Source organism: Bactrocera tryoni, chromosome 3, assembly GCF_016617805.1.
Source record: "Bactrocera tryoni isolate S06 chromosome 3, CSIRO_BtryS06_freeze2, whole genome shotgun sequence".
NCBI classification, from domain to species: Eukaryota; Metazoa; Arthropoda; class Insecta; order Diptera; family Tephritidae; genus Bactrocera; species Bactrocera tryoni.
The window spans coordinates 26,105,601-26,132,985 of record NC_052501.1 but is presented as its reverse complement, the minus strand read 5'-3'; the positions used below and the strand labels follow the sequence as shown (position 1 = coordinate 26,132,985).

General features: G+C 32.6%; 1 protein-coding gene across 3 annotated transcripts in view; it reads right to left on the bottom strand.

Annotated features, from left to right (window-relative positions):
- LOC120771403 (glutaminase liver isoform, mitochondrial) overlaps positions 1–23,579 on the bottom strand; it is a 60,767-nt gene extending 37,188 nt beyond the window's left edge. For all 3 annotated transcript variants that reach the window (XM_040099375.1, XM_040099376.1, XM_040099377.1), the window contains exon 1: positions 23,139–23,579. In XM_040099375.1, coding sequence (XP_039955309.1) covers positions 23,139–23,516 — 378 coding nt within the window. In that variant the 5' untranslated portion in view covers positions 23,517–23,579. The remainder of the gene's footprint in view (positions 1–23,138) is intronic.
- Between the last annotated feature and the right edge of the window lie 3,806 nt (positions 23,580–27,385).

The following is a 27,385-nucleotide window of genomic DNA, read 5'->3' as shown; positions in this document are numbered from 1 at the left end:
AAATTTCTTAACAAATTTTGTTAGTTAGGGTATTTTTTATTTCTAATCAATTGGCAACTCTGTTAAATAAAATTGTTCCCAAAAATTTTGCTAGCCAATTTCCATTAGTTTACATATATTTTACTGAAATTTCTAACTAATTCATTTAGTTTTGATGTCATTTTATTTAAAATCAGGTGGCAACACTACTTAATAAAAATTGTTCGAAAAAATCTTGCTAGCCAAACTCCATTAGTTGAAAGAAAGATTTATTTGTAGTCAGGTGGCAATTCTGTTTTATAAGATATAATAAACTGTATTTATTTTAATTTTAAAATTTTACCTATAGCTTATCGAAATTTTGAACTAACTTCTTTGGTTTGCATATTTATTTATTCCAAATCAGGTGGCAACTTTGTTAAATGAAATTGTGCAAAAATCTTGTTAGGTTTTATTTGTAGTGAGGTGGCAACACTGTTTAATAAGATATTCTATATACGTAAGCAACAGCCTATTAAAATATCTTTAATCTTAACTGTAGCTAACTAGAACTAATTTCACTAGTTTACATAATTATTTATTTAAAATCGGGTGGCAACACTGTTTTATAAAAAACTTTTCCGAAAAAATCTTGTTAATAATATTCAATGGTTCAAAAATTTTTTTATTTTATGTCAAGTGGCAACTCTGTCGAAAAAATTAAAAAAAAAAACGCTATACAAATAACATTTCTTTAAATAACAATGTGATCTCGCAATAATTTTCATAGTGTTTTAAATCCTATCTATCACATGTGACAACGTCTCACATTTTGTATAAACAATCTACAATTAAAAATCTTTCACACAAAGTTATAAATCTGATCAAGTAAATCTTACATGATTTTTGCAAAAATCTTGATAAAAATCTTTGTTGGTTCAAAAAAAAATTATTTTACGCCAAGTGGCAACTCTGTTTAGTAAAAGTTTTTCAAAAACACCTTCCAAATAATATTTCTTCAAATACAAATTAATCTCGCAATAATTTTCCTAATTTTTTAAATCCTATCTACCACATATGGCAACGTCTTACATTTTGTTAAAAAATTCATTTATGAAAAACAATTAAAAACCTTTCAAACTATTTCAAAAATTTATATATCCACACAAAAGAATTTTGTGTGATGAAAGCTCAAACAAGTTTATTAATATTTTAAAAAACCGTTAAACAATTCATAAAAATGGTTTTCGAAACTTCCGATTTTTTAACATATACTATATGTATGTATTGCAACCAGAAGTTCCGTAGTCCATACTTTCAGCAATAACGAATTCTTTAAGTGGCGCCTTCACCAGCAGATAAGTTTATGAATCGAACACTCGTCAAATACTTATATTGTATTTACTAGCAAGAGAAAGTAGGAACCAAGGAATAGATGTCGTTAAACCAGTTAGGAACCTAGACAAATAAGCTTTGACAAATTTAAATTTTGCCCTCAGCACCTCTCTGATTTGAAGAAATACATACATATGTCACCTATGTTCAGAAGATATTAGAAAGCAATTGAGTACTGAAGGTTTATAGATATTTTTGAGAATGTTTCACAAAAACTTTTTAGAAGTTTAACTGTTAGAGAAAGCTTTGTAAAAAAATATAAATTGGTTTTATAATTATTTTTCGAAATGCGTTTCTGAAATCATTTAAATATCCAAACAAATGTAAATTATGAGTCACTCGCCTCGAATTCATTCGACAACCCATAAATATCACTTGCCTTGTGCGAAGCATATTTTTCAAATGACAGGCTTTTTCACACCTCTCTGACAACTTTGAATAATTGTCTATTTATGTACTTAGTTATACATATATGTATGTACCCCGGTTTCGCACAACATCACTTTGCAGTCTAAACAATTTACACAAAGGTAAAAATAGATCACTCGAGCTCTCTGTTCGGTTTTATTGTTTTAAAATGCAACGATGTTTCTATGTACATATTTACTAGATTTTAATTATTTGCCACTTAAATAAGTTAATGGAAACTTGATGTCTGTCAAAATAAAAATAAATTAAAGATTACTTCAATTGTGTAATTTGTGTACCGCTGTAGACCATAAAAGGTTTAACTTAAAGAAAAAGTAAGAAAAGGATGGCATTAGGCATTCGTGATTTTTGATTTTCATTTTCGGCTGCACCGAAGCTAGAAAATCCTTCACAAATAAGATGAAGATAACTCGACAAATAAAAAAGTTTTCAGTACAATACAACGATAAAACTGTTCATCTTGTGACGCTATTCAAGAAACAAGAATTTTTCGATGCCGTCTGGCGAACGGCAGGGTAGAACTTCCCATTTAAACGTTTTCAGGTAGGTTTTAGGTAGGTTTAGGTACCCAAACAACTTTTTTCTGAAACATTTCGAGCTCATGTAGTCGCTCTGAAATGGTTTGGTGCGTTACTCACAATGCTGAAACAAGCTCTTCTTGCGTTCGACACGGATCCTCATCGAACAACGTCTCCAATTCACTGTCTTAGAAGGTTATTGTCCTTCCTTCATGCGGACTGTCGTTAATATCGAAATCGCCGTTTTTAAAGCAACGAAACCAATTAAGGCACGCTGTTTCATTTGGGGTAGCACCTCTATAAACTTTTTGGATTTCCCGATTGGCTTCATATGCCGATTACTTTGACTGTTAGAAAAAAATCAACAATAAAAGTTTCAACAGGGATCGGATAGTTAAACACTTTCAATTTTTACACACTTCCCTATATTATTGCAGTTCTTTTGTGACCCTGAATTAAAAATCATAATATTTATAGTGTTTGAGAACATCTTTTTGGTGAAGTGTCAAATTTTGAAAATTAAATGCTTGGATTATTTTTTTTATAATAAATTTGGTCTAGTGTAGTAAAGAACGTCTTCAATGTACTCATTGCTAGCTCCGTAGTCCGTCCTCTTATAAGAAACTTGTGAAACAACAGAAAACAAAGCAAGTCAGTTGTAATCATGTTAGAAGAGAAAATAGTATACAAATTTGCTATTCCATCTTGAATCAATTATCTCAACAGAGATACTTTCTTTATTCACCTTGTCCAATATATGAAATTTATACTAACTGTTTCTTCGTTTCATCATTTTCAATGGCTTGGCATATCTAAGAAAAGACAGCATTTGTTAATTATGCCAGTATGTTTGTTTTATAACTGTTGTTGTTCGATTAACGAATATACAAAATTTAATATCGAAGACAGCTAAAAGTCAAAATTGCCATGAAATCTAGTGATTTTTTCGTGTCTTACTTCAATTACCATTTTTACAGATTACATGAGTTTACGGATTTTAAAAAATTGACTTTTTTATTTTCTTATTAACTTCTACAATACCCTCAGAGAATATTGTCTTAAATTTTTAAGTTGAGTTAAAGCCTTGAGAACTTGAGCGCTCGAGGCTAGCTACATATATAATTTTGAAGTTGGTTGGCAAGACTTCGCGAGAACTACTCAACCGATCTTGAAGAAATTTTACACAGGCCTTTGAGTTACAATTCTTAAAGACTTGGAGGAAGGATTTTTTTCCCGTTTACAACTATTTAAAAAAAAATGTCGCGAAATTTTCATTTTTTTGTAAAAGTGTCTGCCAAAAATCCAATTTTCAGCTTTTTTTTTCTTCGTCCAAGTTCTAAGTCTAAGATTTTAACTAAAACAAATATTTTAGCCAACGTGAGCGCATCTTTTTTCCGAGAGTCACCGGAGATGGCGTCGCAATAGCCTAGTTTAAAATATTTTTTTTTCCAAAAATCTCAGAATTTGTTTGTCAATAATGTACGTTTGTAATAATAAAAAATTTAATAAAATACTTAATTTTTATATGAGAAAAAAATTATTGAAAAAATACTGTTTTACCCGAGGAAACCCATGTAAGCCCTTAAAAGATTTGGGAACTAATTGATGTCCATAAAAAATTTATAGAAAAAGGGAAATAAATATGTATATTTCTATATGATTATATCACCTAATATCATTTATACCAGTTGTGAGTTCGATTCGCCACTCACCACCCCCAAGCTGGCGATTTGAGGTTAATTCCTTTCTGTTTTTATGCTAGCTGTATTTATACCCTGAACAGGATTTAAAAATATTTAAATAGAACACATTTTACATAAATTCAAATTCCTACAAATTATATTTTTTGTGTAATTTCATTAAATCATACTTATTCCATCAGAGAGGTTTCTGATTTTTCTATTGACACAAATTCCATCAGAGAGGTTTCTGATTTTTCTATTGACACAAATACTCCTCCACTTGTTTATACCTTTTTAATCAGAAATCATCAAACAAAACCCAGTTTTTGAGACTCACATTCATTAATTACGTTATTCCGTATTCACAACTCTTAACTTTTCTCCCATTAATACTCAATACAGCAGTACTTATCGATACATACCAGCATAACAACTTTTTCGAAACTCTATTATTTTTCAACACTTTTTTACCACAAGTGTCACAATTGAATATTCAAATAACAATTTTAAAAGTTAATTTTAATTCAAATAATAATTATAATTATTTAATAATTATATATTTTATTAATTTAAATTGACGGGCTTTTGCAAAGAAATGCGAACTTTGGCAAACGCGAATACATACTGAGTATACCAAAATTTTTTTGGCATTTTCGAAGCGTGCCGAAATGTAAATTTTCATAATTCAACTGCATGTCTGTATGTAATTACATGTTATACGAGTATATGCAGATATGTATGTATGTAAATATATTTACAGGTCAGCGTAATAAACGTATTTACGGTGTATTTGACGCGCAAAACATAACAAAATTTTGGCGCTCACATGTTGAACGCAGTGACAGGAAACAAATAGTTTTGATAATAATCGTCTGGGCATTTTCGAACTTTGTATTGTCCTCAAGAATTATGTAAATGCTATTTTCAGTTTGTTGTTCGACTGCTAATATTTTCAATAATTTTTGTTTACCTCATTAATGGCGGAAAATACCTATCCTGCTTCGAATCGAAAAGACATAACTTAGAAAGCCAATTTTTTGAAATCTTCCTTTTTTCCCATTGTATTGAGAATTTCGTAAAACACTGGACTTCACCAGAACCGACATATGTATATATATGTACACATACATATATATATGTAAAAGTGATATGTCGGGTATTTCGAGTTTTACGTCATAAGTGTGACAGCATTTACAAAAAAATTTGAATTTTTGGTCGTTTTTAACTGCCAAAATTGGACTTTTGATGAGATCAAAAAACTGGTAGTCATTGTATGAAGAACTGTATACAAAAGTTGGAGAAAAAAATCAAAAATAGTCGGATCTTTTGTCTCCGCATCATCACTAAAGCTAATTTGAAAAATGTAGTTTTGAGAAAAACGCTTTATCGAAAGATAAACTATTTAAGCTGATTGTAACTTTCGACCTTACCCTAGAGATCTGTTACTTGAAAATTATTTGAGATATCGGTTTAATTAAACTAAATAATTATTAACGGAAAGGAAAAAATCGATTTCTTTAAAGCTCACACCAAACGTGCCCCTTAAATATGCTTCCACTGGCTATAGTGCTTCTAACAGTCAATCTGCTATTTTTTTAAAGGCTCTTCAAATAATGAATCGACTAAAAGTTGGGAATGTGAAATATTATATATAGTATTTATAATAAGAACTAAACTAGGTTAGACAGTAGAGGCAATTCGATCTTTATCTTAGCGTAATATAATTCTAGCGATTTCGAGCTTTCAGGAAAACAAAAAAATATTTCCAGCATGATATATTGTAAGATCCATGAATGATAAATACAATTTTACTCCCCTTTATGTAAAATTTTCATTCAAATTATGAACAAAGTATTTCTCCCAATTAGTTTAATTTTCTGTTAGCGCATAGTTATTTTTCTGTCAAACGCATTATAAAGAAAAGTAACGATACGAACTGTTGTAATCTCCAGAATTCTAAATTTAATCGTATCTTCATCTGAACATAAAGCATATCAGCGTTTAAAACAATGGCCTAATAAAATAAAAGCAAATAATAAAATTTTTGAACTCTTGCTAAGGCTCCTACCAGCTTTCTGTTTTCTGATCGGAGATGACAAGATCTAGAATCAGTTCATATACATATATATATTTTGAGCTCAAGGATTTACATTTTGTCGTCTCAAACTCATATACTCAGCAAAATATAGTAAGATATAATTTTAAAATTCGTAATTAATTCTTCAAAATCTATGTCGTCCCTTTCAAAGTAAACTCCCGTCGCCCCAATACACAAGTGCCAACGTTTTTTCCAATCCTCGAAACAGTTGTTAAAGTCAATTTTGGGAATAGCCTTAAATGCTCGTAGCAATTCACGTTTTATATCTTCAAATGACTCAAAACGGTTTCCCGGAGCGGTCGTTTGAGTTTACTGAAAAGCCAGAAGGCGCACGGAGCTGGATCAGGCAAATACAATGGTTGCGGCACGGTATTCATTGAAAATTTGGTGAAAAACTCAAATAGAATCAATGCAATATCCAACAGTCCATTACCGTGGTGCAAAAACCGAGTTGTCGGTCCATAATTCTGGCCTCTTTTTACGAATAGCTTCGCGCAAATGAAGCATAATACTCAAATAGTACTCCTTGTTAACAGTTTGGCCGGTTGGATGGAATTCGAAATGCACCATGCCTCGATAATCAAAGAATAATCAATATTGTTTAACCTACTTTTATGAAGTTTTTTTCGGCCACCATATGCGACCGATTAATCGTCTGTTTCCGGGTCATAAGGATAGATCCAAGACTCAGCGCCAGTAATAATACGTTTCATGACATCGTGATAGCCGAAAAGCATTCTTTTGCACAATTTAGAGATTTTGGCACCAGTCGTGCTTTAATCTTTCTGATCTTTCAAAATGGCTTTCACTGATACTTTCGATATTCCAGCATTGTCAGTAAGATCTCCGACTGTTAATCGTCGATTATCAAGCACCAATTTCTTTATTATATTGATGTGTTGGGCATCAGTTGATATTGATGGCCGTCCTGGACTTTGTTCGTCGTCAACGCATTTTCGAGCCTCTTTGAATAATTTTTACCAATCAAAAACACCTGCTCGTGACAAAAGTTTTCACCGACGTCCCCTTCCAACATTCTGAAGAGTTAGGTACCAGATTCAGGTATTTGATTCCGCATACAAAATAAATTTTGTTGAATAATTTCACTCATCGTATTAACCGGCGAATGCACTTTATGTAGTTCAGAAAGGCACGTGTATACTAAATAATAATAATTATTATTTTGATGTGACATTTAGCGCAGATGTCACTGGCAGTCAAACTTACCGAGAAAAAAATTCGACGAAAGGGTTTATGTGCGAAATTTAGATAAAAAGTCTTACTATTTTTTGCCCATAGGAGTATATAAGAAATTTTATCAGCTTCGTTTCAGATGTTTTGCATTTCATAGAATCATCATCATTAATGGCTTGAGTGAATACTGGTAGTCTTACAGGAAAATAATTATCTTTTAAATATTAATATTCTAAAAGACCATACGACTTAGAGATTTTTATGAATAATATAAAATGTCAGAATCTAAAAAGAAAACTTTTTAAAATGATCTATAAAGATAATGGCCGAGGAAAACATTGCTGAGCACCCACTGAGGCTCCCACTAGCTTTTTAGCTTCTATTTAAGCAGTAACGTAGCTAGGGGGGAGCGAAGGGGGCCGTCGCCCCGGGCGCAACGTCTTGGGGGGCGGCAAAACGATCTTCGCTGTTTTTTAATATTCAGAAAAATACTTTCACAAATTTTTTTACAAAATTTATTATAAAAGATAAAGAGTAGTACACTCACAATGTAATAATCTGAATAACAATGAAAAATATTAATTTTTACTCGAATACTCTTCAGTCTTTGAATTTGTCTTATATCTTTTGGCTTATATCTTTCTTAAAAATAGTGATAGAGCTTAAAGATGCACTTTTCTAGCTTTGTCTAGCGACATGCCACTCTCACAGTTACCCTTTGCTTTGAATGTAACAAATACTTTTATTTCTCCAAATTTTCAAAAATGGTATTTAAAAACTCCAATTCGGGCAAAAATTTCTGCAAATTGTGGATATGGGTTTTTTCTATAGCTTTTAATAAGATGTCTTGTAAATTTACTATCAATTTTCTCAAAAATCGTATTGTGAGAATTTTGGAACTTCAGAATTTGGGTGGCTTCTAGTTCCTAAATTTTATATATTTAATATCGAAGATATTTTGTAAAAATTCACTTTTGTTCGAGCCACCTCATGAAACTTGTAGTTAGGTAGATAAAGGGGACCGGCAGAACTTCCTTGGCCCCGGGCGCCCGAAGGTATAGCTACGCCACTGTGTTTAAGAATGACAAATTGTATCAATTAGTGTGTGTCTACTTATCTTTTTCAATGTGAGTTATGCCCTTGTTTTAAAAAAATTAAAAAAATTATTATATATAAGTGATCATATCACAATATTCCTCAATAGCTTTTGAATTTTGCTTTGATCACTCGAATAATTAGAAAATTATGTGCTGCCTTAATTGTCTGCAATAGAATATCATTACGCAATTAATTTTTCACAGTACATTCATTTACGCCAAAAGCTAAACTTTACCATATACATGTAAATATATGGTACATACAAAACTAATATTGCAAATCATCAGTGAAAGTGTTCATACAGACAAACATACTTAGCCACATACGCATGTATGTTTACAAACACTCATGAAATCAAATTTTGCGCCAATCAACAAAATCGAATTACACACAAGAGTCAACAAGTTTGATTAACGATAAAAAACGAAAAAACAGTAAAAACAGTAAAAAGCAGACAGATAACGCCATATATATGTATGTATGTATGTATATGCATACAGATGAAATTCGATAACTGTAATTGAAAGTCCAAAACTCATACCAAACAATTCAGCTCGTGCCTCGAATATCATAAAAAATAAATACGAGAGATTAAGTTTACGTTCGCCATAATGACCTTCAACTAAATGAGGTAAACATTTCTCGGCGAGTAAATAAAATCAGTATACATACTTATGTAGGAGGATAAACACTAAATACCCACTGAAGCACAAAATATATAGTATCTTCAGTAAGCCAAAGTTTGTGCTGACATAGTTAACTTTGTCTATACCTCCATTTTTCGTAGAAATTATATGAGAACCTGGTTTCAACCAGCAAATGGCGAAATCAAGACTTCTAATAAAGAAGGAAATCGATAAGTTATGGTTTAGCCAAGAATACATACATATGTACATATGTACTTATATGCAGAGATACATATAGCGTTCAGAACCGATCGTAAGACGTCTACTATAATAAAGTGAATTTTTTTAGACATGCGGTTTTCAGGAAGAAAAAAAACGCATAAGTATAATTGATTGTTATGGTGAAAAATTAAACTTTATCAGGAAAATAAGAGTTTGCCATTACGCTTAAAAATAATTTCGGAAAAATGGCTCGAACAAATTGCAGTTAAGACGCCCATTTTCAGACCACTTCAGACCACTTTTTGCATCGATTGGGGTATGTCAGCAATAATGAGCCGAATATTCTGTTTCAAGAAGTCAATCATCTAGTCCTTATGTACATGGACAATTGACCAACATAACGTTACAAAAAATAGTCCCGTGGCGTGAACTTGAACGATCTTGGAGACCACGCTACAGGTGCACGACGCGAGATAATGCGCTCACTAAAAGTTCCCTTAAATAAATTGTGGGATTCGTTGGCTGTGAGATATGTAGCTCCATCTTGTTGGAACCGGAGATCGTCCACATCAATATCCTTCAATTTAGGCACGAAAAAGCATTGATCAAGCATTGTGTGCAGGGTTCGTTTTTGAAGAAATGCAGTGTGACGCACGAATCGTGCTACAAAAACAAACCGTAATAACTTTTTTTCTGTGTGAGTAATCGACTGTACTTTTATTTTATTTGGCAGACTATTATTCAAGTTTTTTAAAAATGAATGATTGAGAAACACGAAAAGAGGGTTTGGATAGTGCTGCGCTACCATGATTTGCAGTGCAGTTCAATTCCAATTCAGACGGAATTTTGGCGGCACTACCATGAGTTGATGGAACATTATGAGGTTGGTAAACATGTTTGGCGAATGTGAAAGTATCGTACGAAGACCCATATTTTCGTGTTCAAGAAACAATCGCAGCTGTTGCAGCGCCATTTTAGGCAAATCCAACAGTTTTGACGCTGAACTTTTAGAACACAACAAAACTTGGCGTTAGTCATCATTCTTCTTCTTCTTCTTCTTCTTCTTTACTGGCGTAGGCACCGCTTACTCGATTATAGCCGAGTTAACAACAGCGAGGCTTGTTGTTCTTTTACATTGGTACTGTTTTCCACGTGGCGGGTTCCAAACCCAGCGCACAACCCTGTGGTGGAGATGTTTCGCCTTCTCACTTTAGCTAGCCTTCAAACGGATGTTCTTAGGCTACCCAGAGGATACTTGGTGAAAGACTGGAAGTCGTGAGCTGCTTGAGCCATATATAAAAGAAACGTTTCTGGCCACTCCCAAGTGAATGGCGATCAGAGAACTTTCCTCCCTTGCGTGAACTTCTACACATGACTCCATCCTCCAGCCAACATAACACCGGATAATTCATGATGACTTAAACATATTTCTGTACAAAGTTGAAAAACACAAGCTGGTTAAACCATCTAGATTTGTTAAAGATGTTGAATGAGTTTTTTTTACACAGAACTGAGCCGTAGACACATAGCCATACCGATTAATGCGGAGCTCCAACGAAATTTGAAAACAAATTACTATCACCCAGAAATTCCATTTTCCACTGGTCACCAAGGTCACCTGACCCTGACTGAACAAAAAGAAATCTCTGAAGCTGAATGGGGTGGAACCATGAAAATGAGGCGAAAAAAGAAATATTCATGTATAACCTATATAACCTTAAACTTGTCTGTGAACTTCTGCGATATCTAAATGAAGAGACAACTTAAAAATGAAATATTTACCTATACAAGTGAATCGGGGTGTATATGCCTCTAGCTACTAGGAGATATTTAAGTCTCGGTGGAATAAATCACTAACTTGGTCAACAAGCAAGCAAACGTGCCATGAATGGAAGAACTCTAATAGGATTGCTAACAGGTCACTGTCTAATTGGCAGACATGTCAGCAGACTGAGAATACCATACACTGACTAATGTAGAAGGACAGACTATCGAACATCTTCTATGCGAATGATGAATGATGATGAACTACAGATTATAGAAAAGTCGTGTTAGATGAATTTACTTGAGTGGATAGGTTGAAAAGGTGGTTCTTATAAAGCGAGCACACCCTTAATGTCAGTTAATATTATACTCGTTGCTTTCCCTATAGTTACTACTTTCTGCTCTACTGTGTACTACTTGTATAAGTATACATATACATACATAAGTAAGTATATCAGCGGTTGAAGCACTAAAAGGAAGAGCAGTGATAAAGGTATCGTCTTAGGTCTTTCAAAATAGAATTTTCTGAGAAAATAATGATCATTTTTATCAATTAATATGATAAAATACAATATAACTTTGCACGTCAGAAAAGTAAACGTACTAAATTTTTAAAATTATATCACCCAGTCATGTGATCAGAAAACCCGTTCTATATTAGGTATATATTAATATTCATTATTATTTCGCCAAATTAATCTGCTCAGTTCATAAATCCATAAAAAAAATCTGGGAATTCACACAGATTTTCGCCATATCGACCATACCGATACCTGCCGATGAACATACACAACTGTGATCAATAAATTATTCGCCCGTTTGCTGAATAACTCCAACAAATACTCGATAAGATTAGTCACGTTCGTCTAACACGTAGAGAAACGTGCAGAGTCACTTGACTAAACACTTGATGAACGCTTTACGATGTTTTTTTTATCACTATTCTGTAAATAACGGCATATAATAAGCGAAAAATTTAATTGTGCGCCATATACCATATAAATTTATTTAATATAGTATATACATACATATATATGTACTATTACGTAGGTACGATCTGCGAGTCATCAGATTCTAATACGGTTTGGTATGAATTCACTAAACATTTGCTGATCAATGTTTTTGGAAATGCTAATTGTTGCCAGTTTTTTTACAACAGCTGACTAAATACACACGAAGAAAATGAAAATGTTTGACAAGGCAATGCTTTAGGGGATACACAAAGTAATTGGAAATGTATGTAAATTGAAAAATTTGCCTACCAACTGATCAAATTTGAGCCGAACCAACAAAAGCATCACACTTGGCACGTATTTTATTCAAAATCTTTATTACCGCCTTCAAAATAGGCTTCTTTTGATTCAATACAGGCTTGCCAACACTTAATTCAATTTCCCAAACACTTGTTATAACCCTCGCCTGGGATGGCCTTCAGCGAATAATTTGTGATGTCTCCAATGCACTCATGTCGCATTCCCCGAAACAGATCTATCAGTTTCGACAACAGAAAAAAGTCACATGGAGCCAAATCTGAAACAGATCTATCAGTTTCGACAACAGAAAAAAGTCACATGGAGCCAAATCTGAAACAGATCTATCAGTTTCGACAACAGAAAAAAGTCACATGGAGCCAAATCTGGAGAATACCCCGCCTGAGTGATGTCTTTTGTTACATGATAGGCCAAAAGTCAGTTACAATTTTGCTTGAATGAGACGGCTTGATCCAGATGAAAAATTCATTAATTTTTTTGATCGCAAATCCGGATATTGAATTTATTCACGTGGAGGTCTCAAAATTACAAAGTAGTATTCCTTAATGACCATTTCAACCTACTGAGCGTATTCATTTGTGAACTAAACCATGGCAATCAATGAAAACTATGAGCATCAATTTGATTTTTGACTCACTTTGTCGTGGTCTTTTGGGTTTCGCCTCATCTTTGGAACGTCATTCGCTAAATTTTTGATGTTTCGAAGTCATATTCATAAAGATACGTCTCGTCAGCAGCAATGATGCGTTTGAAGAATTTAAGGAGCCCAACCACGTTATCAAGCATCTCTCTTGAGACGCCGTTTTTGCAATAGATTTAGGTCTCTTGGTACGAGTCTGGTAGTGGTAGGCTTCATATCCAACACATTAACCAAAATGCATTCAGTTAACCCATAAAATCTTTTGAGATCCTCTGCCAACTCTCCGATACCAAGGCTAAGATTTTTAAGCAACTTCTACGATGTTATCGTCATTAAAAGGAGTGGATAAACGACGCGCAGGAGGAAAGTTCTAGATAACTTAACGACCTTCACTGAATTCTTTGAGCCACATATAAGTAGACCTTTCTAGAGACCAAAGGTGCGTAGTACGCAAACAGCTGCCAAAAACACAGTAATTATCATATAAAGATCAAACTTAACACACAAGAAAGTTGTACCAACCGAGGGAAAAAAAATTCTCGACTTTAAATGGTTCAGTCCGGGTCAAATTTGATCAGTGGCACGTGTATGCCAAGGTACCTTGCAGTAGATCATGCTGAACTTGTACAAATATGACGAGTTGGTGCGACTATTTTTAGTGTCTATTGTTCTAAGCCAACCGTGTTGTCATCTGCTGCTACAGGCGTGGTCTAAAAGAGACTCTATATTTGCCAAATACACGTTTTTAATATACGTATATACCATATATGGAGATATATACGTATGTACGTAGATAAATATATGTACATATGTATGTCTGTTTATTTTTTTGCTTTCTTTTGACTTCTTTCACATTCTTCTTTCTCGAATTGCATTGTTGTGAATTTTTGCCAGCAGTCATAGAATAAATAAATACTAAACTGTTGACACGATGAAGTTTGCTGAAATTGACACATCCACACATATATATTACCATATACATATATATATGTATATGTATATACATATTTATTAGTGCGGCTTGATTTATATGGATCCAAAAACAACGAAAAAACGCCTATTCGGGAAATATTCTTCAGTTCATACAGAACAATTTTGTCTAAGAGAATATGGCTCTGAAAATGGTTTCGAGTCAGCGATTTTTTAGGCGAAGTTTATCTTTTAGGGATTATAAAAAATTATTCTTCAGTTTTTGAGATGTTCCAATGGAATTTAATCAATAGGTACATTTTGATATTATATCGATTATTTGCCGAAATCTACCAGATTGGACAACTAAAACATATAGCTGTCATATTTCGCCCTATCGCTGATTGGAAACCGTTGTTAGACCTATATTCTCTTATGCAAAGTGCTTCAGAATATTCAGTAGACTTTATCAAGACGATTGTAGAGAAAAAGTCGATCCACTCTAATACTTATGTATACATAAGTAGTTGTGAAAAAGCAACCCAATCGCCAATCGCTCTTTCGCCAACTGAGAGTCAATTAATTTTGTTTATTTTTGCACTCTTTCAATGGTTTTATTTGTCTTCTTCGCTTTTAGAAAGAGTCACATAAATGTTTGTGAATGTAAATGTATAAATATTAAAAGACTATTAACTTGGGTTGCAATGAAGCTAGAATACCCATCACAAATAAAGTTTTGATCAGTTTGTATGCCAGCGATATGTCGATATCGGCGATTCTGACTAAGCTTTCCACGACAGTCGGGTCTAAGTAGTCGGAACGGACTCGGATTTTTATCGGACCGAAGAACCGTCAACTCGGCACAAATCCTCGAATTTACTTCAGGAATGTTTTCTGCCAGTACATCAACAACATGCCGACTAAGGGGCAGCTTATTGAAACGAAGATAAAAAGCCTTCAAAGGCGATCGCGAGATCGTTGAAGACATGCCTCGTTCTGAATGACCTTCTTCAACTGATTAAGGTATTAAAAAAGTGAAGGATGTGGTGCTTGCAAATTTTCAGGCAAGTGTTAGGGAGATGTCATGAGAGCTCCATATCTCTCGCGAGTCCGTTCGAATGTTTTTGGTGGATATTTTGGGTATGAAGAGCTGAGTCGCAATGACTACCACCGATCAAGCACCAGATTTGGCTTCGTTTGGGTTTTTCTTGTTCTCCAAACTAAAATTCTCGTTCCGTGGCAATACATAAATATATGTATTTACATGCATAGTATGTATGTTTTTGTGGTTTGCAGCTTAACTTTGTGGTTTACATAACTTGGGTTTATCTTTTATCAAAATTCTCTTTAAAATTTTCAACTGCTTATAAAAAGTATATAGAATGTATATATGTATGTGAATATATATGTATATAAATCATGTTGAGTCAAAACAACGAATATTTTTTCACATAGTTGTAACATGAGTGTCCTCTGCCATTTTCTATTCTTTCTTATTATCAGATAGAAAAATATATAGCTCGCTTCCAACTACTTGAAAAAATATTTCAGTTTGTGAATTTTGTAGGAAGTTGAATTTTGCAAGGTACTAAACGAAAAAATGTATGCGATCTTTGACCCACCCTAATATATATACATATGTAGTTATATATGTGTGTTTCAGTACATTAAAGCGTAAACCACATGTAAATAAAGCAAATGTAGACGCGAAAAAGAGCAAATAAAGAGACACAAAATAAAACAGAAAGGTCATAAAAATAGTTTTGTACACATAAAAAAATCGTAAAATTGTTTTTTTCACTTTACAAGAGAGCTATAAAAGAAAGCACTTGCATAGCCTAAAATTTTGAGAAAAAATATTTACAAGTAAGCAAAAACATGCATGACTTTTTCTCGTGGTTTGTGGGGTCAGAAAATCTTAATTTTGTTAAGTATATTTTTTTTTAGTAACTATGTGTTCAGTTTGTATGGAAGCTATATGGTAATCCGATCTGAAAAATTTTTTCGTAGATTATATTATTACCTTAAATGCGAAAGTTTTCCATACAATCCCTTGATTCAGATCGTTCAGTTTGTATGGCAGCTATATGTTATAGTGGTCCGATATCGGCAGTTCCGACAATTGACCAGCTTCTTAAAGAGAAAATGACGTTTGCAAAATTTCAAAACGATATCTTAAACACTGAGGGGCTAGTTCGTATATATACAGACAGACGGACATGGCTAAATCGACTCAGCTCAACATACTGATCATTTATATACATATAAGTATACTTAATAGGGTCTCCGACGCTTCCTTCGGGGGCACAAACTTCGTGACAAACTTAATATATCCTGTTCAGGGTATAATAATTTTTATAAAATCCAAAATAGATAAAAACTAAAAGAAAAACTAACATAATACTCGATGTTTAAGTACCAGGCTTTACAAATTTCAAAGAAGATTAATACACATACACACATATGAAATGTCGAAGCCATATCTTTGCAGTGAGCAATTCTCCCCAATACTAACCTCCTAACACTTTTTTTAATGTTCTGTTAAGAAATTCTGAAATTTTTGAAAAGAATATTTTGAACTCGGTAATCCTTACAGGATCATCCAGAGTTAAAAAATACATACATACGTATTTTAGTTAAAACCCCTACTTGGAACTTGGAAGGATAAAGAAACTGAAAATTGGCTTTTTGGCAGACCTTTTTACAAAATAATGAAAATTTCAGTCAAAATTTCGTGACATTTTTTTTTTCAAATAATTGTAAACGAAAAAAATTCTTCAACTGAACTGAACTGAAACATTCGCCAACTGACTTCAAAGACACAGTTTCGAAAACAAACGCGTTTAAAGACGCCGCACTTAGCCTAGCTGTCCTCGAGCGCATAAATTCTCAAGCCTGTATCTCCGAAACTATTACTGGGAGCAACTTGAAAATTTAGAACAATATTCTAGAAGTGTTGTAGAATATAATTAGGCAATAAAAAAATTCGATTTTTTGAAATTCGTAAACCCATGTAACCCCTTAAATAGAGAACTGTCAAATATTTTTTTTTTTCAATTTGTAAACAAAAATGTTAATTTATTCCAAAAAATCAGCATTCGAAAAATTAACGCTAAGTAACACTTTTACAAACATTTATACGATATCTTTAAAAAAAATTTGAGTTTTATAAAGAAAGCGGAAAATGTTAATTATCAGCATTTTTAAGTTTTAAGTTGATTAGTCTAGAGCCACCTAATTCACCTAATCCACCTAATTTCGACAACTTCTTCCAGGGATAGGAGAAAAGTTTCTAAAATATTTTTGTATTGACATTTTGATACAAAAAAAGCGGCTACTGGCCCCAACTTTGGCTTCAAATCCTAGACTAAACTATAGCCTTAAATAAAATAATTATTACCACATCTTGTATGAGCATGCTGCACTGTGCAGATGCGTCATTGTTACAATGTGATTACTCAGCTATTTCAAATAATTTTTTTTTTAATTTTTTCAAAATGAAGAGCATTGAATTTCCATAACTCGAACCAACATAAACCACAAAAATACTTCGAGTTAGAGAGACTTCGAGTTACGGAAGAAAATTTGTATGAAACTTGACTTCTGTTGGCAATTCAAGAGTTCGAGTTAAGGAGAAGCCAAGTTAGAGAAGTTCGAGTCGTGAAAGTTGAACTGTATATTCATATGCATATGTACATAAGTTTGTAATTAAATCGTCTGTATTAATTAAGTTTATTTAAATTATTTAATCACATTTTCTCCTATTTTTTAGGTGAGTCCTGTAAAACTTCGTCAAGGTATTAACCATAGATATTTTCATTGCTTGGACCTAGTAAGTTTCTGTTCATATATTTAAATCTTGAAATTTTACAAAGCTGGAATTCTACAGTAAAATTGACAAAACATTAGTTTAGATAGTTTACAAGAATTTAAATTAATCAATTTTTAATTCAGAGCTCATATTTGAATATAATATATTTCGAAAGCTTAAAAATACTGGTATATACATATATAAAATATAAAAACATTATATATAAATATGCATATATGTATGTACATATATGGTATTTGTATAAAACTATATGTAGGAGTGCCGTTAAATTATTTCATCGAATCCAAGAAACCTATAAGCCAAATCAATTAATAAGCAATCATTGAAAGTTTCCTAGCCCATAAAAAGATATAAATATTTCAATATTATTCGTTAAATATTTATTTTATCACTTCAGATTAGATAAAAAACTTATAATTGAATATTAAAATAAAACAAGAAAAAACGTTACTTCGGTTGCACCGAAACTATAATACCCTTCACAAGTACAAAAAACTCCTTAAAAGAACTAGATTTCGATCGTTCAGTTTGTAATTTCTTCGGATGCATTATTGCCTTGGATTATGACCCTTGCCAAATTTCATGAAGATATCTCGTTAAATGAAAAAGTTATTCATGAAAGCACTTTATTCCGATGTTCACTTTGTATGACTGCTATATACTATAGTTGTCCAATATCGGGGGTTCCGACATCTTATACACTAAGGGATCGATATCTCATAAACTGAGGGGCTATTTCGCGTATATACATACATACAGACGGACATGGCTACAACGACTTAACTCGTTACGCTGATCATAAGATATCTATTTTATAGACTCCGAAGTTTCCTTCCGGTTGTTACGTCTTAATGACATCGAGCTTAAACTAATTTTGTTTGGTAGTTGAAATCCCGATGACAGTCTATCTGTGCGGCCGTCCATCCGTGCACGCTGTAAATTGATTAAAAATTGAGCTATCTTGACGAAACTTGGCATTCGCGTTCCTGAGAAAAAAAAAGCAAAGATAATCGTATCACGAATAAATCAATAACTAGATGCCAGAGACGTAAATTGTATCGAGATGATGAAACTAATGGACAGTATGTATCACGAGACCCTCCTGACCGATTCAACCAAAATCGGTATGCGGCATTCCTTTGACATTTTTATGGTACCAAATCAGAATACACCCACGCCTACTTCTAATATCATATAGCACAATTCTAAATTCCATCTGGTACAAATTAAGAAGCAATTAATATAACGGATTGAAACTTTACACGAATAATGCCTTTAGAGTTTAGCAAGAATTGTTCAAATCGAGCCAAAACTGTTCAAGCCTCTAGGTACTGAATATGTGGACCTCAGAATCTATAGTAGACTTTTTACCGAAAATATCGGTCAATGTGTGAGATATATGTACAATTGCAATTCAGAGAGAATCCTGTTCCGACAATAGTAATTCTGTGTATTAAAAATGGGTTGAATTGGATCAATACCACTCTTAGCCCCCATATACCTAATAAAAAGATTTTCGAACTTCCGGGTGACTTTATACCGCATATATCGGTCAATCCTTATAAAATTGAGAGAGTGTGTTTTTCTTATAACGGTACATCTTTGTGCTTAGAATGAATACAATCGGATGAAAACTCGCCCTAAACCTCATATAACTAACCACCCTTAAGTTCTTGAAGGCTTTAATCCTTGTTAGTGACAAGAATATGAAATATTCGGTTATACCCGAGCTTACCTCTTTCTTACTTGTTTTACAAATATTTATGTAATATTTATAATGCCCACAATTTTATAATAAAAAAAAATGTTCTAGCATTAATTATATGTAACCTGGTCTACGGAAAGGGAGCTTAGGTGTCAAAAAAAGAGCAATTAATGAGATAACGAGAAACTGACGATTATTTTTAACAGCTTTTCCCAGAAAACTAGTTTTCGCACGTTAGTTCCCTTTTCGTAGACCAGGTCACATATGATTAAAGTTCATGAATTCGAACAGTGAACACTTTGACACTTCGGGATACTTTACATGGGTGATAAAAGTAAATATATCGTCACCTAAAATGCAAAATAATCTAACATCACTTTTCATAAGTTTACATGCGAAGGAAAAACGATATAATAGATACCAATCATATACTAGAAAAACAATTGAGTTTTGGTTATGAAATGGTTATATAATGGTCGTATTTTGGTTATATATTGGTAATATATTGGTTATATATTGGTAATATGTTGGTAATATATTGGTAAAATATTGGTTATTTATTGGTTAGAAATTAGTTATATATTGGTTAGAAATTGGTTATATATTGGTTATATATTGGTATTATATTGGTTATATATTGGTTATAATTGACAGCGAAAGTTGAAAATTTTATGCTACATATACCTGTATGTATGTAGTATGATGTAGGGAATCGTAAGCAATAAAAACACAATTTCCATCTTTTTGATGATACGTTGTTTTGCATTTTAGTTGACGATATAGCTATACAAGTATATGTATATTATATCTTCTTTCCAATAAAATTTAATATCTTCAAACAACTTTATCGATCCAATAAACTTTAACATAAATTAGTCAAGCCAATATAACCACATTGTTTGCAGTTTGCGAACTAATAAGCTGAAGTAACATGTGCGGTGCATACGCCCACTGGAATATTTAGCAACACCCCAAAGGGGCTTGTCAGCAAAGTGCATCACATGGTCATACATATGTATGTTTTGTAAATATATGTACTATAAAAGTGATTCACTAATATGTTCTTGCACAAAAACTCAAACAAGTATAAACATACTTGTAAGTACTTTATAATATTTTTTGCTATATTTATTTGTTTTCGTCATATTTTTTAATACTCGTACAAAGGATCAAGCAAAGTGCTAAACAACTTTGATATTTTTGTTGTGAAAAGAAAACTACGCGGCTAAAAAATAATTTTTGTCAACAAAACGAAATCTTTAGCGAAAAGAAATTACACCTAAACGTCAATATTTGCCTATTAACACACAATTTCCAATACACATATTTGTATATATGCGTACATAATATGTATGTAAATGCATAGAACGCTATGTACTGGGTAATAAGGTGGGAATTGGGCATTATTAGCGAATATTCTCTAGCCAGCAGAGATGTCACTTGACAAAAATACATATGTACATGTACAGACAAGTTTTTCCGCAATAACAAAGCCAACAAAAACATGTATACGGACTATACAGTGTATTACTTAGGAAAAATTCAATGGATTACTGTTATTGTTATTATATCACAAAGTAAGGTTCAGAAGTGGTTATTACCCTCACTTTAATCGTCTTTCATAATAGTATTGTTAAATTTTTCGTATTGTTAAATCCGGATTGGCAAAAACCCTCAAAATCCACTTATCGCCAATGAATTCCATTTAATGGTAATTTTGATAGTTCGAATTCATACCGATTTTTGTTGGATCAGGCTTTCTAATATTGTGGTTTCAGCGGTTGAACTTCTCCATAGAAAATTTCAAGTTAATGCTTTGTGGTCTACTGTTTGGCGGGAACGAACTAAATTTGAAATTAATAAATCCTAAGGCACCGTTAAGTTATCAAATATACAGTACATACCAATAATCTGCATACCTCTCTAAACACACTCATACCTCTAAAAACTTTCGACTCTGAAACTCTCAAATTTGGAGCTAATTTGAAGAAGCATGTATATTATATACAGATGTATATTCATGGATTATCACAGCTTGATGACTCTATCGATTGGGTTGGAAGGTGATTATTGTTCTGTAAATCATGTTTAAGATATCTTTGACATAACGGTCGGTAAATTCAGCCCCATGATGCGGCTGATCGACTTCGCCGGGGGCCCGAGATATGGTTATCTTTAGTACTAGATTCCAGAATAGGAAAATTCATCAAGCTATCTGGCTATCTCCGGATCGAAAAGCCACCAACCAGATCGATCATGCTGTGATATACGGAAGGCACGTCTCCAGTGTTTTAGACGTTCGTACGCTATAAGATCCTAACTTCGAATCGGATGACTATCTTGTTGCAGTGAAAACACAGCAAACACAAGAAGGTTCAAAGTCTAGAAACTGCAATCACAACAGACAGCAGAAAGATTTTCTACTCGACTTGCACTTCTCTGAGAGCACTCGTCAACAACTCGGTATAAGGGAACTGTGGGATGGCATTTCAACCTCCTTAAGTACAGCTGTAAACGAAACCATTAGTTTTCGGAAAAGGCAAAAAAAAAACATCTGGTACGATGAGGAGTGTCGTCTTGCAGTGGAGAGAAAACAGACTGCCTATCAATTATCGTTACTATCGACAACAACTCGTGCGGAATGGGATAGATACCGAGAGTTGAAGAGGGAAGCGACACGCATTTGCAGACAAAAACAGATTGAGGCCGACGCGTAAGTACGATGAGCTTGACAAGCTGGACGACAGGGGTAATGCATGTAATTTCTACGAAAAGATGCGATGACTAACAGTAGGTTTCAAGACCGGAGCATACTCTTATAGAATCCCCAAAGATGATCTAGTGACTGATGTTCAAAGCATACTAAAATTATGAAGGTAAGACTTCTCAAGCCTGCTGAATGGCAGTGAAAGCATAACACCAGGAGATGGTGCACACGATTCCCCAATTGATGACGATGAAGTGGACGTCCAATAGCTCGACCATGAAGAAGTTAGACATAGACAAACTAAGAGACAGCGGCTACACTGGCTAAGTCATGTCGTCCGAATGGATGAAAACACGCCAGCTCTAGGAATCTTTAGCCGTGGATGAAGAGTCGTCAAAGAACCATCTATCTCTGTGTTGCACTGAAGTCTAAATTCCTAACCTCAAATCAAAAAAGAAGTTCAGTCGAATTGCAGATATCCTACACCAAGTATTTGATTAGTTTTAACAACAACAAAGTCAATTGGCGGTATTATCTATCGTTTTTCGCTAATTCGGCACTTTATACAGCAACACCCTGTATTTAGACATTTTATTTAAGCATTAAGAGCATTTGTTGACAGCGCTGCATTTAAGCACAAAGCGATTTTAACGATAACCGATAGACAAATTGCCGACAATTAGCCTTCGGTTTATGCATTAATTGTAGCTTGGCGCCAGCACGAACGCGCTAAGGACGAAATTTTATAGAAAATACGGGCTTATTTGTTAACCCAGCTGAGGAAAGCACATAAAGCAAAGTGTGGCATACATTAAACGCGCGTAACAAACACAGATACACACATACATATGTGACATATGTACATATATACAAACTCATTTTAATGGGTGTGTTGCGTGGGCGATTCAGCTGTTATATCACGCGTGAAAATCGATACTCATGACTGGGTTGGTTAACAGGGTATGGTTGTTGTTGTTGTTACTATTATAAATGTGTTACGAAAACATGGTATTCATCAAAAAGTTTAATTGCAACTAGCAACTAGTGCAGCTTCCTTGCAACAAAAGTCGCGTGTGTGTGCGTCACTCACCTCTGCGGCAATTTTCTCTTGCAACTCCTTGCCGGTGTGGCCATACTTGCTGCGATCATCTAACCATACCGTGTTGTTGTAGTATGTTTGTTGTTTCGCCTCGGTTAAATTGGTGGTGCCGTTGTTGCTGTTGTTGTTGTTGCTAGTGTCGTTGTTGCCACTGTTGGCTGTCAGCGCTGTCGTCGCTTTGCCGTTGCTGTTGTTCTTGCCGCTGCCGTTAAGACCGTTGCCATTCGCCGTCGACTCATCCAAATTCTCAACCAAACTCAAAGCAGTCGCTTTAGCACGCTTACTCACAAATCCATTAACGAGCAATGCATTTAAATGGGCGCTTTTGGACAACCACAAATTTTTAATCGACGAAGAACTTTTAATCATTATTTTTTCACACGACACTTGGGGGGGAAAAAACAGTTTTGTTTTTTGTTCGAATTTAACAAATGAGCGTTTGTTTTTTGTTATTGTAGATAATTTTTTTTTTTAATTATTTTCAAATTTTTTTCAAGTTTTTTTTTTAATTTTTTAAATTTTTTTTTTTTCAAATTTTGTTTTATTTTTTCGACTTTTCTTTTGTGCGTCTTTTAGTTTTTACTTGCTTTTCTTGTTATCGCCGCGTGTAGGGAGCGAAGCAACAGAGTTCAAACAAACGTGTGTAGAGATATTTTCCAATTTCTATTAGACTTTTCGTTTGCTCGATTGTTTTTTCAGCCGCTTTGCTGCGAAAATCTAAACGCGCACACACACGTTACAACAAATGCACGAAATTTTCGTTTCCAAAGTTTTATGTAATTTTCGTTTGTGTAATTAAATTGCGTTTGTAAATCTCGTTTAGCACTTGAGTTGGCTGCTTAGAGTTTTTTCTCTTGAAAATTTGTAATTTTTTTTATTTATTTTAGCTTAACACACGCTACAACAATTGCACTCCTTGTTTGTAGATTTTTGGCTGCTTTGCTGCGTTGGACGACAAACGGTCACGTTGGCTTCTCACGAACTACTGAACGGCCGGGTGAACTCTTGGCGCTCTTGTATATGCCGAAGAAACAACGTGGGCCGACTGTCGGCGGCGGCGATGAGCAACACACACATATCGACATACAAAAATACTTAAGTACATATGCACATACTTTTCGTATAAGAAACTATACTAGTTGTGTGTACATACATATGTATGTATGTACATATATATGTTTGTAAGTGGAAGCAGTTGGGCGCGCACACTCACCACATTGCCGCATTTGTTTCAAAGCCGCTGCCTTTCACATTTTGCTCACACTCTGTTTGCTTTTGCCTAGACGCCTTCAGTCATTTTTATGCGCTCAAGCATATTTTATATGTATATACATGTCTGTAAGTATGTGTGTATGTATGTATGTATCTATGTATGTATGTATGCTGTTATGTATTTGCGCTTTTCTCCACAAACTCTATGCTTGTTGCTGTTTGTTTCTGTTGTTGGCTCATGCTCATGCTCAGTCGCGCAAACAGCTGCTCATATTTGTTGTGAAACCTCAGCGACGGCTGCGATTTGGTCAACTCGTCCCTGCCTAGTACTCCCAAAGACGAAGTGTTCTATATAATTCATTCTATATATACATACATACAATGTGAATGTGATATATATATACATAAATTTGTTTGCAAAACGCTCTCCGCAGCATAAACATAATCGGCTTATAACGTTGAGTATTACTGCGAATGTACCGTAGAGAGGAGCGAAATTTTTATTTGAAAGGATGTCTATGAATTTCTATAATTATCGGTCTAAAAATAGTGAAAATAGTAATAATAAATAAATAAAAATAATAATAAATAAATATTTTTTATATCTAAAATTTTTATTTTTTATATTTTTATAATAAAATTTTAATTTTTCAATACAACAGGAAGTATGCAAATTTTATTAATGCCGATAACGGAGTCTAGCTTATAATATTATAGATAGACACTCCTCAATAACAACAGAAAATAGTAAATTGTTATTCACGCTGAAATAAATTATGTTTCCCACTCCAAATAATATTTTAAAAAAATGTAGCATACTTTTGGGCTTAAAGCTTTTTAAGCCATAATAGCTGCTTAAATAGTTCGGAGACTACGAAAAATAATATTGACCCTCTACTTACTTTGAAAGGTCATAAATACAGTATATCACTTGCAAATTTTTATAAGCAAATTTAATAATCAAAAAATAAAAAGTTAGTTACTTATTTGTAAGTAAATACTGTCTAAATAGGTGAATTTGCTCGCTCACGGAGCAGTAATTTCAGTTTCAATAACATATGATCACTTAAATTAATGAAAATAAATTATGTTTTCCACTACAAATGAAATTTTTAAATCAAGTGTAGCATACTTTTAGGCACATAAGCTTTTAAACAGCTTTAAGTCCCTATTTTATGGTATAGTAGTTGTTTAAATTGTTCCGAGACTATGAAAAATTATATAGACTATATATTTGATTTGAAGGGTCATATATCGTTTGGAAATTTTTTTTAGTAAATTCAAAACTATTTTCAAAAATTATAAAAACAACTTACAAATAAGTAAATACTGTCTAAATAAGTAGATTTATGCGCTCATTGAAATCTAAGTTCAGTTTCAATTTCATAATATCACTCCAAAACCAGTAAAAAAATAAACAATAGCATAGTTTTAGGCGCTATAAATATGCATTATTTTATTCATTCAAGTAATTATACTAAATAGAATTAAAAATAAGATTTATTAACATACATTTAGTGTCCAAGGCACACATTAAATAAAAACGATGGTTCAGGGTGGTGTTCTAGTCTATCTAAAAGCATGCATTTCAGGTAATTTTTAAAGTGAATATAAAAAAATAAATTTCAGGTAGTTCTTAAAGTGTCGAAAAAAGCAATAAATATAAAGCAATAAATAAATCGGACCACTATAGCATACTGCTGCCTTACAAACTGATCCATTCAAATCATGTATGGCAGCAGTATTGGTGCAACCGAAGTAAAAATTTTTTCTGTTTTTACTTAATTTGCTATTTTAGTTTAATTTAATTTTATTATTATTTTGAAAAATAAAATATCTTATATTATATATTTATTTTTTATTTTTATATTTTCTTTATGTTCACATTTTTTTTTAAATTAAAATTTTTATTTTTTCCAATACTTTAAAAAAATTAGTTTTATTTTGTTTTATTTCATTCATTTTATATTATTCTTCTCTTAATTGGTGTAGACACCGCTTACGCGATTATAGCCGAGTTTTATATTATTACTTTTATTTTATTTTACTTTTAACTTAATTATTTTTCCATTATTTTAATATATATGTTCATATGTATATGTATTTATATTTTTTTTATATTTATTTATTTACATACTTACATACATACATATGTACATATGTATATTTTTTTAAATAAAATTTTTATTTTTTTCAACACTTTTTAGTGTTTAATTTTATTTTGTTTTATAACTTTCATTTTATTTTACTTTTTTTTAATTTAAATTTAAAACGTTATTTTCTTATTTTTTATAATTTTAGTTTTTCTTTATATTTTATTGTTATTTATATTTTTTTATCAATATATTTTATTTTGTATTTATATATTTTTTTATTTATTTATATACAAAAATTTTTCAAATTAATTTTTTTTCAATACTTTTATATATTTAATAGCATTTTATTATATTACTTGCACATTATTTTACTTTTTGTTTTAAGAAAATGAATTAAAAAATGTTATCTACTTCTTCTTTCTTTTTTTATTTATGTACATTTTTTATAATTATTTATTTTTATATTTTATATTTATTTATTTGCATATACATATGTACATATGTATGTATGTAGGTATGTATGTACATACATATACATATATACATATATGTATATATTTTTTAAATTATTTTTTTTATTTTTTTCTATGTGTTTAATTTTATTACTTTTATTTTTTTTTATTTTGTTTTATTTTTTACTTTAATTTTGAGAAAAATGATTCCAAATGTTATTTACTCAAAAAATATTGGGTAGTCGAAAAAGTCTTTTCGTATTTTTAATCTAACTTCAACTTATTTTTTTGTAGTTATAATGAATATATAAACAGTTGCTATTTGCTTTAAAGCCTGCTTTACACTTTTTCTAGCAAACATTTACTTCACACCTCTCCGTTGGCTATCAATTTTCATGAATTAAGCGTAACGGCGAGTTCGCAACAAAAAATCGCAGCTGATTTAGTCATAACTCCGCACATTAAAGTCAATAATTAA